Genomic DNA, 25,856 nt, shown 5'->3' with positions numbered 1-25,856 from the left:
CAATATTTTATTAGTCTTAAACAAAGAATAAATCAAGTGTTGTAGCACAGGTCAGGTGTGTTTACAAAACTATTGCACCTTACTGTGAGTATACAGAGGTTAGTAGATGAAACACTAATTTGTTGGCTGAAATAATGTTCGAAAATGAACAAAGCTTGTTTATCTATAGAATAGGAAGTGGTTATCCATTTAATCTTTATTAAATTTCACTAGTGAAATTAACACAATACTTTTACTGCAGTACTGTGCATGTATACAAAATTTGGACAGAAATTTGTGTGAATACAAACTTATGTTACTTTTCAGATTAAAGTTTTCACCCCCAACTTGTGCAGTGAAAACCATGTGATGAGGCATTGCTGAATGTTGCACTATCCTGTTCAAGTTTAAACATGTACAGCAGTAAAATGTTACATACAGAATGCAGAACTTATATCAATAATAGCACAATGTTAAATATTTTACTGCTTTTACTTTTAAAATTACTTTTTTTTTGCTGATAATATTTAGATACTTTTATTTATGTAAGGTTTTTAATTAAAAAAACCTTTTACTTAGAGGATTCCAAATGAAAGATTCATCAGAATCTTTATTCCATTGCTGCAAAATGTACTTCTCCTTTTTAATGAAGAGCTTCCTGATGTTAGATGACAAAGCTAGTTAAGTGCTGAATAAACAGTTGCACAAACCAGGTGGTCTCTGCATCACTGGAGGTCGTACAATGTATTTACATCTTAAATCTCTTCTCTTCTTAAGTCTTTGCACTCCAACCCCACCACACCCTTAAATGCACCACACATACTTTGTCTAGCTGCTGATCTCGTAACTTTTTCATCCATACATTCACCTTTACCTCCTCAGACCCTGAACACTGACCACAGCTCAACAGCAGAGCCAAACAGCTCATCATGAAAAACGACTCAGCAGGAAAGATTTCTCTGTCTTCAAACAAACCGTACAGCGAAAGGCCTCCACTACAAAAACATATAGAGGTGAGGTGCGTAGATTTACCTTAACCATCCACCACTGAGGTTATTATGACAGCAGTTTAGGAGGTGCGGAGAAAGGGTCTGCTCAGCAAATTATGGGGGATAGGGCTAAGAGGTTTGTCTTGGTAGAATTTAAATTGGTCCCCGGGTGAAATAAAAACAGCATTTTGGGGATTAGCAGGTTATGTAACACCTGCACAGAAACACATCTGTAAGACATACAGGATTAGGGGAGTGATTACAGTGGGACTGGCTGACTTTGTGGGTAAAATATTGGGTATAATTTAAGACAGACATAAAGACAGTGGGTCTCACGCTGCATCTCATTCTTTCAGCTCAAATTTTCAGTGTATAATATTTAGTGACATCTAGTGGTGAAATTGAAAATTACAATGTTCTTCCCTCACCCTGACCTAAGGTGGAAGCAAAAAACACAAACAAAAAGTTCCTTATCAGAGCCAATTTGTCCATTCTGAGCTGTTTACTAAGGGGAGTATTTCCTCTGAGCCTTAGTTGGTGACACTAATGCATCTCAACACTGCATTCCACCACTATTAAACAGAATAAAAGGGGAGGAAGAAGTCTGTGTGGAGGTACTTAGTGCCAGAATTGATTCCGTTATGATATTTTAGTGATGCTCGCTGAGTATAAGACAATAATTTCATAATCATGGTTTTGTTCCTCTGAAGAGTCACCAATGCAATTCCTTGTTTTTGTTTTTTTTTTTTCATTTTCTGAGGATTATACTTTATTTTATATGTCTGTGAATCTAAAACTCATACAGTAAATTTTAAAGCATATAGTAAATGGCTGAAAATGTATTACAGTGGTATGTTTGGGGTAATGTGCAGATGATATGTGATGGAAATTCAGTTGTACTGTGGCTGAGAGAGCTCAACCCACTCCACATACACTCAGCACAAGCAAACACAGACACACCTGAGATGAACTCCAAAAAAACCTAAGGATTAGGAGTTGTTTAAGGTTACAGTTGGCTGAGGCTAGGATTAACACTCCAGAAAATTACTGTAAGTCAATGTAATGTCTCATAAAGTGATAGGAACACAACTCTCTCTCTCTCTGTGTGTGTGTGTGTGTGTGTGTGTGTGTGTGTGTGTGTGTGTGTGTGTGTGTGTGTGTGTATGTTACCATGGGAGGCAGAGTGACGCCAGATTCAGTACACACCAGCTGGACCACAGAGCCATAGCAGATAAAGCTTTCGCTCAGCACAAAGTCACCTTGGCCTGCACGCTGGTCTTCAACTGCACACACACAAATGAATATTCATATCCCATCATGCAAACACACTCTGTGGTTCAGATTTGCCCACTTAAAGTCATTACAGCCTCAATATAAAATCATAGAAATAAAAAAGGCTCTTATACAATGTCTTACTTTCCTTCAAACAGATGACCAGAGAGAAGATGGATGAATGACTGAGGTTTAGGTTTTAGTGGTGGGAGGTCCGGGCACAGTGTTAAATAAATAACTTCACAGATTTTTAAACAGTCCTTTCCAGACGTTGTGAGCCAGACAGCGGTGAGTGGTGGCTTGCACAGTAACCGTATTTATGCAGGGTGGCCGAGTGCACAGAGAAGTGACCGCTTATGACTGGAGGTATGAGTTTAATGTCAGTGACACAGACACTGACTTCATATAAAGCACTGTCTTCAGCCTCATTACACTGTGGATGTGCATAGATAAAAACATCTAAATGTTAGATTTATGAGGAAACAATCAAATATCAAGTTCATCACTGCTGCACAAAGCTCTTTCACATATGTGCACTCTCATATTATTCCATTCCTAAATCCGTCAGGTGATTCACAGCTTCAGCTGTTTTATGGATGGAATAAAGTGGAGTTCATTCTAGAGGGCTGTAGATTATAAGTCCTTTACAGATCCATTAGTACCTTCAATTCCATTCAATTGTTAAATAGAAAGTATCTACAAGATATTTCCATAAATAAGACAGTTGAATATATTTAATATGCTTCATCATTTGTGATATTCAGCTCATATTGGCTTAAAATTACAAGAACCTTTTTGATCATCTGTTTTTGATGGAGACAAATACAATAGATAATAAAAGTAAAAACAGAATATGAGGCAAATACATGTGTGTAACTAATGGTGCTTCTCTACTACATGATTGTAGGAACTAATGGTAAATACTGTCAAATTTAACATGATCAAAAAGTTTGTCCACAGAGTGGAGTCAAACTGGTACCATTCAGAGGAGCATCCCCATGTGCCTACCCATGGTGATGGTGAAGGCTGTCCACTGTCTGGCACTGGCAATGAAGGCTCCTCTGTCCACCGACAGGTAACGAGTGCTGACTGTCTGAGAGCGTAAACGGTTGAATAAAGCTACTCTGGAGCATGACGAGATACACACTGTGGAAACACAAAAAGAAAGACACATACAAATAGTGCACACACACATACACGGACAGTACAATACAGGGCAATCATACTTCGGTTACTTTTAGTGCTGCACAATTGCAAAGCTGAGGATGCAGCACATACAGGGGTTGGACAAAATAATGGAAACACCTTAAAAAAATCAACAAAATATAATTTAATATGGTGTAGGTCCGCCTTTTGCGGCAATTACAGCCTCAATTCTCTGAGGTATTGATTCATACAACTTGTGAATTGTTTCCAAAGGAATTTTAAGCCATTCTTCAGTTAGAATACCTTCCAACTCTTTTAGAGACGATGGCGGTGGAAATCGACGTCTTACTTGAATCTCTAAAACTGACCATAAATGCTCAATAATGTTGAGGTCTGGGGACTGTGCTGACCATACGAGATGCTCAACTTCATTAGAATGTTCCTCATGCCATTCTTCAACAGTTCTAGCTGTATGGATTGGGGCATTATCATCTTGAGATGAAGGTGTTTCCATTATTTTGTCCAACCCCTGTAAATAGAGTGGTGCTGAAATGTTTGTGATGCCTTTAGAATGCTCTGTTTTATGTATTAATATGATGCATAAATGTGAGCAGATTTTAACAAACTAAAGGAAACTCACTTAAACAAACACAAAAACAATTCACATTGTAAGAGACAGAGAGAGGTAGAATATGTATGAGGGTTGTGAATGACTGTGACTGTCTTAAGGTACCCGTGCTTCCTAACATCAGCATGTTAATACATTTAAAATCACAAAGCAAATAGACAGAATGAAGCAGGTTAAGAATTTTCCCGTTCAGCATTTCAGCTTTTCAGTCGTTTTGTGGTAGTTACTGTGGTAAGGCATAAACTGATGTTTAACATTATGTTTAACATTGTGAATTGGACTTGATGTTGTGGTAGAAACACAAAATTGAAATTCATCTAAGGAAAGAATGTCTGAAACAACAGAATATCTCATTTTTAAACGGCTCTTTGGTAAAGGTAATACAATCTCTATAGGAAGTTGTAAGTTCTCATTCACTCTTGTGTTTTCTGGCTCTTTCAGAGTGACAGGAGGAGTAAAAGCTGTTAACGTTCATGGAGTAATAAAGGTGATTTATGTATCTTATACAAACTACACCTGCTTCCTATGTTGTGCCATAAAACTGTCCCATCATTCTTCCAATATTATAGTGTGAACTGGTAGAGCTACTGCAACTCCACATTATGAATAACAAATGATTGACAGCAGCTAGATTAATAATTTGTTTATGATTGTAGACCTTTAAAAAAAAATCATCCATAATTTTATAGATGAAAACATGACTCACAGTCAGCGTTCTTCATGGACTGTCTCTTCTGTGACGGTTTGGAAATTACTTTGATCATCCTGCTCTGAAATGAACCCACTTCCTGTCTGTTTCCCAGGAACAGACGCAGTAACAAGCGGAAGTGTTTCCTCTTGTCCTGATCAGAGATGAACAATGACTTTGCACAGGCGAATATCTGCTGCAGAAAAAAAAGTGTTATTTGATATCTGAGTAGAGACAAAAATTATTCGGAATATTAACTATTCAAAAAGAGAAGGAACGATTCAAAGGTCATGACATTTTGTATAAATTAATTAACAGTTATAAGAATTTTGGTTTATGGTCCCCAGTCTTTGGTAATTGCTTGACTTTTTCACCTCCAGCTTGCCTTTATACTTTTTAAAGTTAGTTTTAAGGATGGTCAAGTATTGTATTAATGTGGACACATTGCACATGCATGAATTGTCAGTGTTTAACATGATATGGCCAGGAAAGGAAAATGCTGAACTTTATCTGCTTAACTTCAGCCTACATTTCCAGAGGGTTGAAAAACATGTTTACAGTCAGAAACTAACCATGCCAAGTAATAATGTCTTTACATCGTCATGCTTTGGTTTATTTCTGACACTAAACATGCTCTTCAAGTGTTGAGGTTTTCACACACGGTTATCTTTGTAATACAGGAACAATATATTTTCATAAAACTTTAATAATAAATAATGGTGGTGCCATGTCTCAATAGTTTAGTGAGATACATCTATCTGTGAAGTGGACAAAGTAACCCTAAAAGGCAAAAAGCAGGAATTAAGTATTCATTTACTGCATTATGGCTTCAGTTTAACAGAACTTGACAAATCAGATGAAATTATATGACTAAACATGCATGGTTACTACTATTTTTAACACACACTGTCTCTTCCATGTCCATGTGTGTCATGTCTTTTAATAAAGCTATCAATATTTGGTGTATGGATAATATATTGTGGGGAATAATCCTGAAGTGAGATTTTGACAGTCCCCATTGTAAACATGTCATCAGGCTGATATTAGACTGTACACTGTTGTTCATAAAAAATACTGGTCAGTTGATGTAGGTAGTTTCTTTTCTGCTCATGTTCTCAGTGGCAACTCCACAAACACTGTACATCACTGTAGATGTCAGACGTCTGACGCTGTTTCCTTTGTTCTCCCTCAGAGAATAAATAGCCAACAACCAGTGAACACACACGTCGTGTTTACAGCATGTAGTTTTTCTGTCAGACCCAACTGTTTGTCAAGTCAACAGTCATCTGTAATAAAAACAGGTTACAGTCTTGTCTGAGTAAACACACGGTGAGACACAAAAGACTGCAGGTCTGAATTTAGCAACAGTTTAGGATCCCATCACTCACTGAAATTGATGAAAAGATGCCTTTGAGACCACTGAACAACATCAGTCAAAGACATGTTGACACTCTGACTGCTGTATTTGTCTGCTGTAAGACATTTTTAGCTTGTTAATCAAAAATCTGAAAAAAAACAAACAAACCCAAAACAAAACAAAAACCTCCATCAAATTCCTGTCTATTTTTTCAAGCACAAACTGGTCATGAAACTTTGATATTGAGAAAAATACAGGTTCAGATGAATCACAGACACACACAGAGGTTTCTCACCCTTGAGTTGGGTTGTTCATCAAAAACCAGCTTAAATGTGTCAGCCTGAGACTGACTGGCACTGTCCAGACACATATAACCACAAACACGATATATGGAGTCACCAAAGCCAGCCGCTGGACAAACGAAACAGGACAAAAGTAAAAGAAAGGCATGTAGACAAAATATTATGTGAGATCATCAAGGTACATCCCATAAATTAGAAGAGATGTCTCAAATATTTGCTACCTCTGAGATGGTCCTGCATGACTCTCCATCCATGTCCACTGATATAAACACACGGGGGAGGACAGAAGAACCTGTGGATGATGCACCAGCACTGATTCATATTGACTTTATGAAACCTCTAATTCTAGATCTGGCTTCACACTTTGTCTACTAAAGCAGATTTGTGAGTCTGAAATAGAAAACTGGAGAAGGTCACTGTGTCATGCTCTAAAAAAGTTTTGCAGGATCAGCCTATTCTTTTGCTCTTAACCTTCAAAGACCCAAACGGTCAACAGCATTCAAAAGGATCAACTGATGTAAAATGTGTAATACCTGTTGATTTACTAATCCTATCAATACATGTAAATAATTGGTGTAAAATGCAGTTTGTGATTTTTGAGTGGTCATCAGATATGACCCATTAGGACCCATCTCCTACAACATTGCCAGTAAACCAGTGACCAATAAAATCCATGGAGTTTGATAAATGCCAGTGGATGGAGACATTTATGTTTACGCCCCCCCATTCTCTCTCTTTCTCTCTCTCTCTCTCTCTTCCTTTAACCCTCTCTCTGTTAAAGGGACATTTTTCCTTGACACTGTCACCAAGTGTTTGCTCCTGGAGGATTCTGTTGGGTTTCTGTAAATTGGCTTAAGAGTCTGGTTTGAACAAGCTCTAACTGTAAAGTGTCATGAGATAACTTTTGTTATGATGTGGTAAATAAAATTTGATTGATTGATTGATTGATTGATATTCAGTTGATGATATATTTTGCTGAAAAAGTCACTTTTTCTTCAGTTTTATCTGTTTTGATATAGTGACCTTTGAATTTCCTCTGAGTTTTTATGAACATCTAAATGATCAGTAAATTAAATATATTAAATACAGGAAAATACACAATTTTCACTGAAAATAAATGCATAATACAAAGGATAATATTATAATAAATGGTGATAAATCACTTAACAAAAGCTAAATAGAGGGAAAACTTCATTTAGGAACAACCACAAAAGTAGCACTGGGTCTTTATAGGTTAAAGGATGTAAATATTCAAAATGGTCACTCTATTTTGGGTTTCTTTTAATCCAACTGTTTGTCTTTTTATTACAATAGGCCTTACTGTACCTCTTCTCGTTACCATACGACTTCTGAGCAACTTTGGCATGTAGGATGATAACGCTTTGGTCGGCATGGGCTTCACTTCCTGATTCCCTCGTCGTTCCCACAAACTGAAACCCGGGCTCCAGTCTTCTGATTGGATGAGAATGGACAGTCACCAACAATCAGAAGAACAATGAAAGACGACTGGCCTAATGAAATTTTCATTTATATTGAGACTCATTATCTTTTTGCAATGCAGATATCCTTGCAATGTGGTGCATAAATAATGAGAAGAAATTGTAAATAACACAAAATAACAATAACATGGGAAATAAATAATAATAAAAACAAAATGAACACAGAATATAACATTAGCATTGGTATCAACTATTGGCCTAATTGTTCAGACACTGGCAGCAACAATACATGTGTTGTAAATAACAGCCTTTTATAAAACTGCTACTGAAAGGATACTTTTTTGATAGTTTTACACTAGTGCCTACACTATGTGAGGTATGAAATGCAGGAATACAAGTCAGTCAAACTTTGTGTGTGTACATTGTACAGTACATTTAAATTAGACATCCGCACACTTCCTGAGGGAAATAAAGTCCTGCGTGCTTACCTACTGCATATATTTATATGAATGTGGTGTTGTTCCACATTGCATTTGTACGTACAAGCTATTTATCACACAAAAAAAAAAAAAAAATGCTATGACTGCAACAGCACAACAGGAAAGAGAAAAAATATGGATCAGCTGAATTATTGACACATTTACAAATCACATAAGATTAATAGCAGAAATTGTAATTTGCATGAAAAAGTTTGAAAAGGTTAATGTAATGGGTTACATTTCCCCCAAAACAAAAAACAACAACAAACAAATCATAAAACACAACTCATGGACAGGGGTCGCTAATCGGGAAAACAACCAAATAAACTGCACAAAAACCGTGAAAAGAGGTCAAACCAATAAAGGGCCCTTCTAGGGGTTCTAAAAGGTGACTGGAAAAAAAATACAATTTGCCATCACCCACTGAGTCTATCACAGACAAAGATAAAACATAAAGATGGGCCTTAAACAGTATTTACAATGGGAGTCAACTGAAAATTCTTAGCACTACTAGGTATGTAATGGCAGAAAGCTAAGCAGGGACGTTCACACAGACACCTGAGGTGGGAAGAACAGTCTCCTCGTAGCCCTTGGGAGTCCCTGGATGTGTTGCCACATCCTGATCACAAAACCGATTTAAGATTAATACAATGGCAAGGCAGAACCTCGCTGAGTCTCCTTTCCAACTTGTGTGGTAAGTGCACATGTCAAACTAATACTGTGAAGTCAATTGTGTTAAAAGGACAAATTAAACCAGACTTATGATAGACAATAAAAACATTTTTATGAGCGATATGACGGCAAAATCAAAAGTATTGAAAAATAGCCAAAATACAGTCAGACTCCAGAGGGTTAAAGGCTTCAACTGACTAATTACAGCCAGGTGAGGAGAAACGTGGCAGGTGCACCCAATAACCACTAACGACCTGTGGACAAGATCCAACCAAGAAAGAAAACAGCTGTGATATCTGTGTCTGGAACAAATAACACTGAAAAGATGGAAATTCACTAAATCAATGAATACTTCAAAGAATGTTCAATAGTGTCAATAGTATGGAATAGCATCAATGTCTCCAGTGAAAAGAACGTTGCTATTATTTGCTCACCCTGCCCACTATGTGCTCAGTCCTTTGTGGAATTTTTGGTAGGTGTCCCTGTGTGTGTGTGTGTGTGTGTGTATAGCTGCATGTGTGTGTGTGTCTGTGTGTGTGTGTGGGGGGCTCTCTACACATGACATGAAAAGACAAAACACACAGGCAATGAAAACCTGTTTACAGACATTCCTCCTTATGGAGGACACATGGGTGTCCATGTTAAAGTCACTAAGAAACCACCTCTCAAACAAAAATTCTTGCAGGTGAGCTTTCTGGTGAGCCTTCTGAACAAATTGGTGTATGATATGTGGAAAAAAAAACTATGAACTGAAAGCAGTGATAGTAGGAAAATTGCGTTTGGTCAAACATGTTAGTGATCAAAATTAGCATGGCAGTGAATGGGAAGAAAATCAGCATTTTGTGTGCTTACAGGCCTGTCAGTTGAAGTTTTAAGATTAACATGTGAAATAGTCTTTGAAAGTCAATCAGAATAATAATAAAAAGTCATGATAAATATGAAGAACAATATAACTGCCAGTGTAAACTATAACCCTGTAAGTCAACTGTATATACAAGTTTACCAACCTAAATGAGATACAAGACCTTACTCTACAGACCAAAAACAGGAATAAAATAGACTTCAAAACATTGTTGAGCATTTGCTGCACAAAGACACAAAGCGCATCAGACTAAAGGTTATTATCTCCACAGACTCCTTCCTTCTCCTAAATAGAGTGTGACATAAATAAAGACATGCCAGAGATATTTTCCACTGTGAGAGGACTTGACTGCATTAGTGTATTAAATAATGGAGGAGGTTTAAGTATAAACAGTTTAGTATGTTCGGCTACTTTCACAACAGATACAGAGTCAAAGTGAAATGTAGTCACTCTGCTATTATGAGCTATTCATTAAAATATTATAGATATAGATTAATCTACATCATGAAGAAAAGTCTATTTGCTGTAACAGAAAGTGAAAATCATAATCAGGCAGTTTTCTGAGCAGTGCACTAATGTAATATATTCATTTTCTGAAGCACTTCATCCTCGAGGAGGTCATGGGGTACTGGAGCCTGTCCCAGCTACAATTCGTGTGAGGGCAGAGTACACCCTGGATGGGTTACCAGTTCATCGCAGGGCTGACATATAGAGACAAACAACTAATCACTCACACTTTCACACCTATGGGCAATTTAGATTAACCAATTAACCTGTTCGTGCATGTCTTTGAACAGTGGGAGATAGACGGAGTACTAAGCACCACAATTCTAGTTCTTAACACCATTTTTAGCTCACCAGCGGATAGGCCATGAGCTGTTGTGAATGTGCTGTGTCCAGTGTTGTCTTCATCGTTGTCATTTTCGGCATTGTCATCTTTGTTGTTGTCTTCGTTAGCAATAGCTTCAAACATCTACTCTCATGAAATTACAGGTCAGATTCATTTCAAATTTTATATGTTGCTTCTTAGGACAATGTCTACAAACTTTATTCTCAGTTTTGAAATAATTTTATTTTTCAATTTTTGACAATTTTTTTTAAATATTTAAAATTTGCCTTTACTTGTAATGGGAAATATTTTGATGGCTTATAACATGGAAATGGTAAGCGATATCAGTATAGTTACTACTGAGCACTTACAGGAAGTGACATATGGGCTTTCTTTTGGGTCCATGACCATTGACCTTGAGTGACCCTGAAGGGTCAAACTCAAGGTCAGCAATCTCTACACTTCAATAATCTTCTTCTCCAAAACTACTGGTCAGATTCATTTCAAATTTTATATGTAGCTTCTTTGGAACAATGTCTACAAAGTCTGTTCACATTTTAGAGAAATTTTGTCTTTTGAAAATTTGCCTTTACTTATAATGGGCCATATTTTGATGGCTTATGAAATGGACATGCTTTGAGATGTTACTACTGAGCACTGGTAGGAAGCCAAATATGGACTTTCATTTCATTTGTTGAGTTATCTTCCAGTGAAAGTACCAACCACTTCTTTTGGGAGATTGATCTCCTGCATCAAGACCACAGGACTCTAACATAGCAGCAGAACCTGACAACCTCACAAATTCAAGTTGTTACTGACTCTTGATAGAACGTGCCAGTGAGTGACAGGGAAACTGGTTCTATTTTTGTTTTCCTTTATGAGGTTATTGGGGTATTTTATTGTATTGTATTGTATTTATTGTATTTCACTGGTGGAGGTCTAGTCTTAACTGCAAAACAATTCAGTGTAAATTCAGTAACCTGACCTGATGTGGGAAAACCTGCTTTTTAACTCCATCCATCTTCAGAACCGCTTTATCCTTGAGAGGGTAAAGTGGGCATATGGGCAAAGGCAGGGAACACCCTGGATGTGTTGCCAGTTCATCGCAGACATATAGAAACATTCACATCTATGGGCAATTTAACTTAACCAATTAACCTATATTAATGCATGTCTTTGGATGGTGGGAGGAAGCCGGTGTAGCCAGAGAGAACCCACACAACATGCAAACTCCACACAGAAAGGTCCCCTCCATTGGCTGGTTTTGGAATCAAACCCAGGGCCTTCTTGCTGTGAGGCGATAGTGCTATCCACTGCACCACCATGTCATTCTACTGTGCCACAGTGCTCTTTAATTTCACTGTTCAAATTCATTCATTTTCTGAACTGCTTAGACTTCGAGACGGTGTCCTATCCCAGCTACTAATGGGTGAAGGAGTGACCAATGAGCCTATTAAGATGCATGTCTTTGGGCGGTGGGAGGAAGCTGCAGTACCTGGAAAGACCTCACACAGACATGGGGAGAACATGCAAACTCCACAGAGAAAGGTCTTGACAGCCGGTGCTTGATTTGAACCTGGAACCTTCTTGCTGTGAGAGGACAGTGCTAACTCGTATTCAGGCATGTAATTTAAAAATGTCATTGGTTGAGATCTCCAACCTGCTCTGATTTGAACTGTTCAATCAAAAGAGCAGGGATCAGGTATGTGAATAAAAAGGACAGAACTGAAGTGAGTGGCCCTGTGCAGCCCCGCAAACAATGGCAGCCGTCACATTAGCTGTGTTTTTTTTCTCTGCAGTAATAATGTAATGAGGAGCCAGATGCAAAGTTACAACCCAAGGACCCGGAGTCTGGAATGCTGCTCATAATGAAGACTGTTGACACAAGAAGAGAGGAGGAAGGAGCAAAGAAAGGTCTGTAGCTATTGATTACAAAAGTTTGAAAGCCACTTAGAAATATGGAAATAATGTAGTTTTTTGACTGTGATTTAACATTAAGTTAACACATTTGAATTGTCTTACAAGATTATTTATATGTTGGTTTACTAAACACTTACATCATCAACTGAAGGTTAAAAAAAAGCCTTATGTTTGAGGATTTAATTTAACATTTCAAACACCGACTAGTCAGAGTAATCACCACATAGTTCAGAAGTGCAAACTTAATTGCTGCCCTGTTTACACTTGATTTTAGGGCGGATTAATCCCAAAAGACCATATGAGCATCTTTGAGCTAGAATCATGATCCACAGTCTGAACCATAATTTACTCACAATCTTCTGAAATGTACAGAAATTATAAGCAAACTAGTCAAAAACAAAACAAATACGTTTTTCGATAGTTTTCTTTGGTTTCTTTAGGCTTACACTGTTTATGTCTTCGTTCTTACACTGACTAGAAATGTTTGATCTGAATCTGAATGTTCACATCATTTTGAATAAATATTGATTTTGACAATAATCAGATGAAGTGAAAAGGATTCTTTTGAGCACTTTCAGGTGCAGGGTGTACATGCCAAGATTGTGATGACTGATTTGTCCCACCAAAGCTTTATGAATAAAAAATGTTTTTAAACTCTAACATAAATCTAAAGCATGTGAACGAATTAGACTCACATCAGAAGTCAGGCACATAGATGACGGATTTGCAAAAGTTCTTCATCATTATTCCTTTAGCAGCAGCAAAACAACACTTACACAAACTCCAAGTTAATGCAGACCCAACCTGATCACCTAAGTATGGGCAGATAAAGTAATGCAACAGACAGACTGTAATAAAGTCACATGCCTGGCAAGTTACATTGTGTAAATATTCCTTTAAAAATGAATATTATTATTATAAGTCCCAAGCCAAGGTTGTGACAACATTGCAAGTTATTTTTTAATGACACAATGTCACTGTATGACCCCTCTGAAAAGTAGATCATATGACAAATTAACATTAATCACCAACTATGATTGAGATACTACCCAGTCCTACATGACCAAGATGCTTTGTAATCTGATCAGTGAAACTCAGCTGACCTAGTTACAATAAACATTGAAACATTTTTAGATGCATCCATGAGTCTGTTTCAGAGAGATAATCTATCTGTCCACCCTGTTTGTATTTATATCACAATATCTTAGAAAAGTCTGATTAAATGTCTTTAAAGTTGGCACAAAAGTTCACTTTGACTCGCAAATGAACTGAAAGGTTTTATGCCCATACATTAAGGGTCAAAGCTGCAGCATCTCACACAACAGGTTTTTGGCTCAAGATTTCAGATTATGAAGTGAGAATAGTAAATGCATCTGTTTGAATTTATCTTCCACTTGAAAGTTTGGATTAAAACTTGTGAAGACTTGAAAGTGATACCGATCCAGTGCTGGAAGATGGACTGTGAGAAGCTGTTCAAGTAAATGCCAATCTGGCCCTTATTCAGACAGATGTTAGATAAAGAGAAACATGTCTAAGTAGAGAATAAATGATAAAAAACAAAACAAAACAAAACAAAACAAAAAAACTTCAAGATAAAAACAGGAATGTTATGCATTCCAGATAGATGAGAATTTGCTACTCTGACAACTTGAAGCAAGTGTCACTCAGTTTCAACTCTGGTCTGAGTGACAGGAAGATAATAGTGGAGTTACTCCCAAAAGCAGCAGGAGGCTGATTTTACCAATGACAACGATCCATGGAGAACCTACTATTGATCACACACATGCAGAAACTAAGTGAGTCAAATCTAAACCACAAGGGTTCAGGTTCCTCATCTAATAAAATCCAAACGGAAAAATGTTACTTTTGCACTGTAACATCTTTTCACAGGATACCTTTTTGACTGATTTGTCTTTATTTCTATTACGTAAAAGAGAGAAAACATCTTGAGTTATTTACTACAAACCACACTGTTCTCTTCATTTGCCATTGTAGCAGAATGCATTTTATTACTAAGTGGAAAGTTTGGCATTTTTTAAATTAAATGTAAAGCCACTGGTCTGTTCATGTTATTTCCATCTTGTGTCTTTAAGTTACTTTTGGCTTACTGCAGCTTTTAGGTTGTCTTTGTCCATCTGGTTTCTTTAACTTTTGCTCAGGAGGTCAGCCTGTCAAGCAGCTTCATCATTTACCTCATCCAGCCAAAAAATAAATTCGTCAAATCAATAATTCTAAGGAGTTTTAGCTTTAATTATGGCACACATTCACTGTGCCTTCATTTTAATAAGCTTATGAACACTTAGATTAAGATTTGTTCCAGAACTTGTATTGATGGAGTCGATCCACTGTGCAAAGATGTCATCACATCCTAAAGATTTTCAATGGGGTTCAGGTCTGGACTCTGTAGTGGCCAATTCAGGTGTGTAACTGATGTTTCATGCTCCATGAACTACTCTTTCACAATGTGATCCTGTTGAATCCTGGTATTGTCATCTTGTTTTTGCTGTGTCATCAGTGAAGAAAAAACTCACTGACACTCAGACCTGCTCATTCAGTATATTGAGGTTCAGCTGACCTCATTTTGTGGACACTTAAAGGTCCCGTATTATGCTATTTTTCAGTCACGTCATATAGGTCTCAGAAGCCCAAAAACATAGTATTTAAGTTTGTTCGCCCCAAAATCATCCTTTTTTTGGAGTTTCAGCGGTCGAAAAAGTCACTCTCACCAGCCCTCCTCAGAACAGTCTGTTTCTGGGCCTGCTTCCGGGTATGCAAATGAACGCATCTGTCCACGCCCACTCCCCCTCCCCTCTCTGGGAGAGGACGCGGCTTACGCTAGCGGTACTACGCGCTAATGTTGACGGTGAAGCCATCATACACATGTCTCAGACAGAACGTCTTTCCAAACACTGGCTTTCTTTGCCTTGAGGCGTGACTGAGCCCCGACGGAAAACGGCGGTGTTGAGTCGGGTTCGTGGACCTGACACGGAAAGACGCCTGCCGCCACTAATGCAGGCAGCTACTAACAAGCTTGATGCTAACTATACTGATGCCAACCACAAAAGGCCCGTGTTCACAGTAGTTCTGTTGAATGTCTCTTGATATTATCAGCTCTTGCATGTTAACGGGGACGCAAACGTTAGCAGCAGTAATCGAGCTATGTTAGCTGCCATGCTAACGTTAGACGTACACATCAACAACCACCAGCTTATCCGTAATGTAGGGTTTTGCAGTAAAGATACAAAAAAATGATCAGAACTTACATCTCCCACACTTGTACTTGGGTCACGAAGCGTTGGTACTACGTCCTTCTTGATTCGGAGTCTTTGTGCTAAGCCGGAGCTGTATGGGCCCATGTTAAAAAAACACTCATCCGTGAAATGCCGGGCACACACATACAAGCGTTTGGGAATGTTGTTTGGTACATGACCATCACAGATAGAATCCAGCCACTTTTTACGGAGAGGCTCGGAAGTGGGGAGCAAAAATAAACTATCGTGTTGGTGTGTGCAGCCAACAACACCACAACTTGCGTGTCTCGCCTTCGCCATGTTTGTTGTCCAAGAGGTACTTTGCCAGGGCGGGGCTCGCTTTGCCAGGGTGGGGCACAGTCAGGGGGAGGAGTTAAATCCGCTTATGTCGTCATAAGAGGACCCAACTCGAACTCGGCCGTTTGAGCAGGCATTTTCACTAAATGTGGTGTAGCAAGGCAGGGAGGAAACAGACAGTTTTCAAATTCGAACCTCATAATGAGGCTACTGCAACACACACTACTATAAGAAAACTTTCACAAAGTGAGATTTGCATAATACGGGACCTTTAACATTACTGAACCTAAACTTGACCAACTGAACCAACCCCACATCACTGCCCCCACATGCTTGTACTGCAGGCACTAGTGGGCTTGATAGGTAATTACCTCCACTCATCTTCTTACCCTGATGCACCTGTCATTCTGGAACTGGGTCAGTCTGGACTCATCAGACCACATGACCTTTCTCTACAGAAACACAGTCCAGTCTTTATGCTCTCTATTTAATCAAAGCCTTTTTTCCAATTAACCTCAGTGATAAGGCTACACAATTGTTTAGTCCCAATACCTTCAGTTCTATTCACATTGTGGATGTGGAAATGCTCTTACTTTCACTATTAAACACAGGTGGGTGTTCTTAATGCTTGATATATTTTTTTAAAACAATGTGATTTCACCAAATGTTTAAGTGATCATAATCATTTAAAAAAATTTAACAACCATATTTATTCCACAAAAGTGATGGTTCATCACTTAATGGAGGCCAATAATTTCTTCTTCTCCCTTGTGAAATAAAGTTACAACTTTTCCATTAGAAGCTACACACTGCATCAGTTAGAGTAAAAGAACTTGTTGTAGCTGAAACATATTAATCACTGCAGTAATTATCCAATGGAAGACTGAACTATTGGCTTAGTTAAATCCAGTGGAAATCTTTTTTTTTGGATGGACAGAATAGAAAGAAGTATGAGAAATTTTTATCTTAGAATTTTCGACTAGCTTTTACATATATGGCTCTGTATTAAATGAAGAAAAACTGAAAGCAAAGGTTACTGAACTACATAGCTTAAATAAATCTGCTAAGCTGTCCTGCTAACCCTGCCTTCATACAATGGTGCATGTATTCAGAGGTGAGCAGACTGTTCCGGGTCTGCTTGGTGAGCTGGTATACTGGATGTTTTGTTCATATAAGAGGGGAATCCAAACTGACCCTCTACACCTCTTTCCACAGTTCACAGTTCAGGGTTCACACTTGACTGGCTGGATGTGTGTGTGCATGTGTGTACGGTCAGTCACCAGGGTGCCAGTAGAAATCTAAATTAGACCTTCCCCTCCTCAAAGGTTGAAGGTCACTGTGTCAGGAGCTCAGACCCTATGGTATTTCACACCATCAAGAAAGCAGAAAGAAGGGGGAAGGGTTAGAAAGACACAGACTTTCACATCTAGATACCTGTTTGGTCAACAAGTCATTCAGGTAGGAGCTGAAAATGGTTAAAACATTATAAGTAACATCAGGTTGGTTTATGAGCCCAATTCAACACAAATCCAGTAAGTTGTTTACATGAGATGTTCTTAAATCTGTCAGCTGAAGTCAGCTTCACTGTATTTTTTCCACCGCAGTCTGACACAACCCACCATGACAGCAGAACATCTCTTATGTGCTGTTTCTATGCTGCCCCTTGTGTGGACTAGCTTTTCCAAAATCAATGACATTTAGTTGCCTGTAGAGCACAATAACTATTAAGTATAATATGCAGAAAGTATGGTGATAGAATAAAGTTAAAGGAGCATACAATGAACATTAACATCCCTGGTTCCACTTCCTGTTTAGCGTTTGTTGGATCTCAGTCCCTTTAACCTTTTTTTTCTTTTCATTTTTCATCTGCTCTGTACTATCCCCTGTGAAAAAAAGGTAGAAAATATCCAGAAAATATTAAACATCTGTGGTTTTATTGTATCATTTGTATGACTTTGTATTCTTTCTCAAATCCCGACGCCTACATTACCCATAGTGCAACCTGCCTGACAAGCATTCATTCGGGATAGCTGTGTGTGACACCTTGAAATTTTCAGTACAGATGGGCAGATGAATGAGAAATGAACCATACATCTATGTCAGATTATATTTTTTCTTTCTTCTTACAGCTATTCATCACTTATCACGAGAATGATTCAGAACTCTTATGTCCATTTTCTTGCTACCATCCAGAGTTCATATGGTGTCATTTTCAATCACTAGGTGGAGTTCTGTGGGGAAAAATTGGTTCTCTGACCATTATTCTACTCCTATTAGCTTGATGTAGCTCAAATTGAGTGATTGTCTAACAATTATCTTTCTTCATGCCACTACCTTGAATTTACATGATATCATATTTTGAACCCAAGTGATGTGTTTTCTCCAAATCGTTGGGGGATGCAGGTTCGGGGATGTTTGATAATGTTCTGAAAATATCAAATTAACAGTTATGGGTATTTCTAGACAATGTCACATTTCATATTAAATCTATCCACAATCTGCTTTCTAAATATAAATTAAGTGGGTATCTTTAGTAGATTGTGGCGTTTATTTGCTTTATTATATAGCAGAGGACTGGGGGGATTTCAGGGATATACCCTTGCTGTTGGCCCCCGACAGCGTAAGCCTCGTTTCCTACTTGCAGTTTTCATTTCCAACTGCTCCTACAAATGTCCTATTACTTAATTTTAGGTCTTTGTACAAAAATTCCCAGTTCAATTTTTATGGAAAAAAAATCCACTCTATGAACCTGCCCCTGGTGACTACATTAATCTTCAAATGAGCTTTGAAAAATGAGTTTGAGTACAAGGTTTGTGGATCTGGTCCTCTCTGTTATTTGCACTGAAAGCACATTAAGATCTCTTTGCAGGCACTATGAACAGGAGGAATGCTTACAGCAAACAAAGCCACTTTCATTGTTCATATGCCACCTCACTGCTGTTTAAAGACACACTGGAAAATAAGGTGAACCTTTTAAACAGTGGTGTTATTAGTGTTTGTCCTGTGATTGTTTTGTTGATACAGGGGCTCAAAGACTCACTCCTATATGATAACACGATAAGTAATGCACTGAATTAAGAGCTGCAAAGGTTTTAACCCTTTCATGCATAGTGGTCACTACAGTGGACAGCTGTTCTCTTGTATATTCATGGATTTTGTTATTTTAGTTCCATAACAGCGAACACTGTGGACGCTCACACTGCAAAAATCTAAATCTTACCAAGTGTATTTTTCTCATTTCTAGCCCAAATGTCTCATCACACTTAAAATAAGACAGAATCACCTAAAGAGTAACTTTTCAGTGAGATATAAGAACTGATTTATAGACAATAGATCTGCAAAATCTGATTTCAAGTAATCATACCAAGATAATTTTCACTTGTTCCACTGGCAGATTTTTTTTTTTGCTTGAATTAAGCAAAAAAAGTTCCTCTTTAGGTGATTCTGTCTGATTTTAAGTGTGATGAGATATTTGGACTAGAAATGAGAAAAATACACTTGGTAAAATTTAGGCTTTTGCAGTGCATGTACCATCTCATACACTGCAATTCATACCATTACTGTAACTTTAATGTTCTTGATAAACCTGATCTGCAGTAACATGTTTGAGTGAAAATCAATTGCTAGTTATTGTTATTAAATTGTAATTAACCGGGTTTTTTTTTTTTTTTTTTTTTTAACATTTTTTTACATATTATCTCCATGAAGTGAGTGATGACTAGTATTAGTGTATGTTAAAATGTGAGAAAACACTCGATTCTTTGCATTAAAAATGTTTTCATTTCATAGTTTTCACACAGTTTATCAGTAAATGCGTTTCTTTGCTTCAAAAATTTAAAGCATGGCGTCCAGCTGAGTGGACATTTTTGCGACTCCATGGAAAATGGGTTCATAAACACAACTTCTATCACATTGTTTTTTTAATGCCTCGAGGAATAAAAACACTCAGGAAAAAAAAAATCTTGATTACGGCTCTCACACTTCATGCATGGAAGGGTTAAGGACATTCATTTTAACATATTCTCAATCAGGATCCTGAGTACTAACACTTTAATGCTCAGGGTCAAACGGAGTTCCAACCCTCCTCTGGTGCTCCGTGCGCCACCACCTCTCCGCATCAATCCAAGCTGCCAGAAAAAGTTGGACTTTTCACTCCCTGTTGTTCATATTTCAAAGACAAAGGGGGTGGGGTCTCTGCCTCCCCAAATACTTCTCCTCCTGGCGTTTTAGTAATAGTCAAACACCATCCCTTCACCTCCCCATTCCACCAGCGAGTCAAACCAAAGAAGGTCACGGAGTGAGAGGGAGGCATTTTCACGTCCCAGCGCTCATTCCTCACAACGCAGTGAAGGCTTCTCTAAAAAAAAAAAAAAAAATTAAAAAAAAAAAAAAAAAAAAAAAAATTGGGATAATCTAAAGCAAACCGTGCCTCACCTTTCCTCACATTGGGGGGTGTTACTGAGTTTCTTTCCAACTTGAGCGGAGCTTGCCTTACCTGTCCCAGCCGTCGGTGGTCGGTGCGTCGTGTCCAGCCAGCAGCGTCCCCAGGTGAGTGAGCGGACTGACGGGGTCCGGGGACGGAGGAGGGGGGTAGAAGGCTTCAGCCGGGGGGTGTCCAGGCTGCTGCAGTGATATACCTGCAAGGCATTAGAAATTACATCCGTGACATGCCGGGACAGGGTTTTGACAAATAAGAAAACTAACAATTAAGGCGCATCAGATCGTATCAGATCTGTGTTCTGTCAGTCAGCATCTTGGCTGGAAGTGAATGCAAAGTCCCGGTGGTTATGGTTTAGAAAGAATAACTCATGACGAATCCAACATGGTTTTATGCTTATATTTGTTAAAAGTCCAACCCTATAATCTGCGCTTTAAAGTTAATTAGCCTATTTGTAATTTGCAGTAGTGTCTTGAACGCATCATTGTCAGCACTCTGGATAAACCAAGGGACACGTGAATTGCGTGGAAAGTTTTTGTCTGAACATACTACAGAGATGTACACTCGTGCTGGTTTCAAAGAAATTTAATGTAAAAAAAATAAATAAATAAAATCACATTTAAGCAAAACATTTGTGTCATTCTCAAAACTTTTGCCCACAAGTGTATTTTTATATTTGCAGTTTTGCTTGGTTCTTGTGCTACAGTGTATGCTTTCTAAATTATGTGAATTGATGATAGAATTTCTTTTTATAAAGCACAAACTTAATTCTGTCATATCTTAGTGTGATAATTTAAGACACAGATGTGCTACTGTTCATGATCTCAGACACAAATGGATGTGTGTGAATGAGTGTGAAGGAGTCAGGGAGAGTTGGGTGAGTGTAAAGTTTCTGGGTTCACACTGGTTGCCTGGAGGTGATACTCTGTGAAGCCAGTCAAAAGCTTCATTCAGCCAAAGAGAGAGCAGTAAGCAGTTCTGCTTAAAGCAGGAAGACAGGTTGATGGTATGGTCCGGGAGACAGGCAGGTACAAAGTCAAGAGGAAAATTATGACAAAGATAAGTTAATAAGAGACAGGCTATGCTTTAAAGTTCATAAGTTGATTACGAAGAGCCTGTTTCATATCAGTGCTTTAAGGAAATTCTGAGTTTTAATATTTATTTCCAGACCAAGGTTTTTAAAGTTAGCATTAAAAGCAGGATCCTCATTCCTTCTGTGGACACCATGATTCTCCTTCTTCTGCAGACACCTGATAATGCCACAAAGCCAAATCTTGTCAACTTTATGAGCAGCTACCATCTATGTCTAAATTCAAGATCAATTTGGACCTTACTTAGGAACAATGATCATAGTTGGTGAAATTGGTCCACACATAAACACCGAGTGAGACAGTCTGAATGACAATCAGTCACTCATATATAGTGAAGCAGTAAGAAAAGCGGTCAGGTAGACAGTGGTCTATACAGTCAGTCAGTGAGACAGGGAAGCAGGGAGACAGTCAGTAAAACAGTCAGGCTCTCAGTGAAACTGCTAACAGTAGCAGAGTCAACATCTGGTTCCAATCTAAAGCTACTAACAAGAAGTGCTGTGTCTTCATCTCAGTATGGGCTCCAGCTGTCACTCAAAACCAGAACCACCTACAGTACCAACCACAGGCTGCCTCTCCGCCTGTCTCACTTCCCATGTACAGTCCTCTCTCATGACTGTCTCTTGTCTTACTTTCACCTTGTCCCTGATTCTCCGCCTATTGATGTTCATGCAGGATGAACATATGGTCTCCATCTGTCTATCTCTTTTTAATCTTTAACTGCACTGCTACCAGTGTGAATATAGCCTGTCAATCAAAACATACAGAAGTGGACATTGTCTGTGTAATTTATACTTCTTGGCCTGTATGCCTCTTCATATTTTTACATCTCACTTTTTCACCTGCTGCTTTAACCTGGGATTTTCTTTTCAAGCAGAGGAGACCCTTATCCTCAATTCAATTAATATCAGACGCTCATGAAGGGTGACAGAATCCCAAAATAAAAAAGAAATGTAAAACCTAAACCCCAAAGCTCTGGTTTCTCCTTCCAATTTTTACTGCTGACCTGCACATGTCCACAGATTTTAATCAGTTTAAGTATAATTTATTCTTCTTGAATTTATTGTTGTATTTTATTCAGACACACACACACACACACACACACACACACACACACACACACACACACACACACACACACACGCAAACAAACAAACAAACAAACAAACAGACAAACACACACACCATCTTACTGCTCCTTTGGTTGCTGTTGTGACCCCCAGCTTGGAATCCAGTGGAGTTTTGGCATGCACTTTTGTTGACAGTGGTTTGATAGCCCTTGAGTTTTGGACAAAGTCTGTTCAGTCTCATGTAAAATAACATGTAGTCTGTATTCTCTAAGGCCCAGCTCCAGTTCCCCCCTTGGCTCTAATTTTCAGATTTCAATTTCAACAGCAATGTCCATGGATAAAGGTAGAAGAAAACCCCCAGAATACTTTGCAATGTGAGGTATTGTAATGTGGAAACTATAATTGTAAATATCTTTTTAAGTAATGGTGGGGAAAAAAAGTTAATTGGTTATGATATTTTAATGATTAATCAGGATGCAAATAAATATGTAATTAGATCACTGATACCAGAAACAGGAAGATAGCCATTCACAGTGTCAATAGGTCAAGGAAATCATACTTTGTAGATAATGTCATGGAAACTATGATGAAAGCTTTGCAAACTATCAAACTAAAATATGTAACATTTATTGTATGTTGTTTATAAGTGGGAGAGAACATCAACAAATTTTCATCATGAATGGAGAGGCTGAAATCCTTGAGAAAAAAATTAAATGCTTTTTCACATTAGTTATGTTCTGAAGCACAGTTAATAGTTTGTACTCTGGCCATGGCTTCTTAAATTTTTTGATGAGTGATAGTACTGCTAAAGGCTCATTTATAGTCAACGTTAAATACTCATAAGTATACACACGGAGTGTTCTGTCCATCCTCTGCATTCATAAAATGCGTGTTTCTGTCCATCCTCTTATATGGAGGACTGAACCTGCCATACTGAAAAATATATACAGAAATATAAAAATGACTTGATAAATTAATTCATGTGCCAATACAAGATACAAAAAATATTTAAAGGCATTTATTTACTTTAACATTTCATTTTCCATATCATTTATTTATTTATTTATTTTATACTTATTTATATTTTTTCTTCTTTAATTGTTATCCCTGCATTTATTTTTGCATTGTTTTCTATTTACATTTTCTTACATTTTATTAATTTATCGGCATTTTTAAAATTCATAGTCATATTTACCTCCCCAGTATTCCCCCACTTGTATTTTCTTCCTCTATATATTTCTCCAAGCCTATTTATTCCTGTGTCTCTATTTTATATTTATTTATTTATTTTCTGCCTGTCCCTCTTACATTTCTGCATGTTCTTTTTACATTTCTGTCTTTCTTTTTTATATTTCTGTATGCATTTCTGCACATATGAAGGTAAATTCTTTATTATTAAATCAAAAGAAAAGTTGGCTAACCAAAAAAAAATATTTTCAATCAAAGAAAAAAAACTATTTGAATTCCAAGAAATATTTGAGACCCAAAAAAATCGCATTTGAACACTTTTTTTCATTGATTGAAAAGGTTTTTTTTTTTTTTAAAATTGTAGTAAATCATTTTTTGATTGAAAATAATTTTTTGGATTGAAATCATCACTTTTTTATTTGGGCCATATTATGGGGAGGATATTTGTGTCTTTATTGTTCAATCCCCAAAAAATATCACTTTGGCCAAAAAAAAAAAAATTAATAAAAAAAAACTTCACTTCAATCAAAAAAAAAATATTTTCAAGTTAAATAACTTCACTTTAATAAAAAAAAAGAGAAAAAAAAAGAAAAAAAAAATATTTCGTTGATTAAAAATGTGTTTTTGGATCAAAGTGAAGTTTTTTTTAGTTGAATATATATATATATATATATATATATATATATATATATATATATATATTCAACTAAAAAAAACTTCACTTTGATCAAAAAAAACATTTTTAATCAACGGAAAAGTATTTGAATGCAAAAAAATATTTGAGACCCAAAAAATTGCATTTGAACTTGTTTTTTCTTTGATTGAAGTGAAAAAAGGGTGGATGGTTCCCTATTGGTCAGGCATGTTTGAGTGACAAGTGTCTGCTTCTACATGGTGTGTTTTACGTACTGTCTGTGCTCCTATTTCCTATCAGTTACATTGTACTGTTCGCAAGGAAGTACCTTGTTCGGCTCTTTGGACCACACATGCAGCACCGGTGGGTGGCACAGATCCATGCCACTGGTAGTACCGTGGTGCTCTGTGCCACCGGTGGCACCGGGGCTGGTTGGAGTCCAACTGAGGCTCCGACCGGGACTCCCCGCTGTTCATGCTTGTATTTTCTATCAATTACATGGGACTGTTTGGTTAGGAAACATCTTGTTTGACTTGGCGCTTTGGACCATATATGCGCTGCCACGGCACCGTCAGTGGTATTTTTAAAAAATATTCATCAGATGGGCTAGCATAGGCCTACTTAATTTCACGCATGGTGTCAATTGCTTTTAAAATACATTTAAACCAGCATAGCACCCCAAGTCTTAGATTTCGTTTCTCTGCTGGCAACCTGCATATGAAGGTAGATTTGTTTCTTTATTATTCAATCAAAAGAAAAGTTGCCTTAATCAAAAAAATATATATTTTCTATCAAAAAAACTTCACTTCAATCCAAAAAAAAATTTTAATAAAAAAAAAAACCTTCAGTCGAAAAAAAAAATGAATCAAAGAAAAGTGTTTGAATGCCAAAAAATATTTGAGACCCAAAAAGTTGCATTTGAACACATTTGTTTCTTTGATTGAGGTGAAAAAAGTTTTGAAGTCTTTTTTTTTTTTTTTTTTTTTTAATTGAAACATTTTGATACAAATATCCTGCAGTGTGCGGATGCTTCCCCATTGGTCAGACATGGTTGAGTGACAAGTGTTTACACCAATGACGTTTAACATAGGAATGTCTGTCTAGAACGAGCAAGTCCCCATTTATCAATGTACAGGTATGCGATGAAAATCTTTCTTCCATCTCCATCCTATCGATACACACAAACTTTTCAAATGACAGCATTTCTTTTCCACAGACAACATTAGATGCCTTTTCAATTGTACACCGAGGGGAAAAATTTCAGTTTTGTGGGATGTAAATAACATAAACAGCATAAGATCCATCCGTTTCCATTATAAGCTGTTGTG

General features: G+C 37.5%; 2 protein-coding genes across 5 annotated transcripts in view; one reads left to right on the top strand and one right to left on the bottom strand.

Moving 5' to 3' along the window:
• Positions 1–25,004, bottom strand: part of rbpjl (recombination signal binding protein for immunoglobulin kappa J region-like) — a 36,219-nt gene extending 11,215 nt beyond the window's left edge. The window contains exons 1-8 of the mRNA XM_030135018.1: positions 24,857–25,004; positions 20,606–20,747; positions 7,688–7,813; positions 6,583–6,653; positions 6,355–6,470; positions 4,721–4,898; positions 3,249–3,386; positions 2,139–2,251 (exon numbers count right to left, since the gene is read on the bottom strand). Coding sequence (XP_029990878.1) covers positions 2,139–2,251; positions 3,249–3,386; positions 4,721–4,898; positions 6,355–6,470; positions 6,583–6,653; positions 7,688–7,813; positions 20,606–20,747; positions 24,857–25,004 — 1,032 coding nt within the window. The remainder of the gene's footprint in view (positions 1–2,138; positions 2,252–3,248; positions 3,387–4,720; positions 4,899–6,354; positions 6,471–6,582; positions 6,654–7,687; positions 7,814–20,605; positions 20,748–24,856) is intronic.
• matn4 (matrilin 4) overlaps positions 20,361–25,856 on the top strand; it is a 46,742-nt gene continuing 41,246 nt past the window's right edge. For all 4 annotated transcript variants that reach the window (XM_030135202.1, XM_030135201.1, XM_030135200.1 and 1 more), the window contains exon 1: positions 20,361–20,658. The gene's annotated coding sequence lies outside the window, so the exon portion shown is untranslated. The remainder of the gene's footprint in view (positions 20,659–25,856) is intronic.

This window comes from Sphaeramia orbicularis, chromosome 5 (assembly GCF_902148855.1).
Source record: "Sphaeramia orbicularis chromosome 5, fSphaOr1.1, whole genome shotgun sequence".
Taxonomy (NCBI): domain Eukaryota; kingdom Metazoa; phylum Chordata; class Actinopteri; order Kurtiformes; family Apogonidae; genus Sphaeramia; species Sphaeramia orbicularis.
The sequence above is the reverse complement of the archived record's forward strand: the minus strand, read 5'-3'. Positions and strand labels throughout refer to the sequence as shown.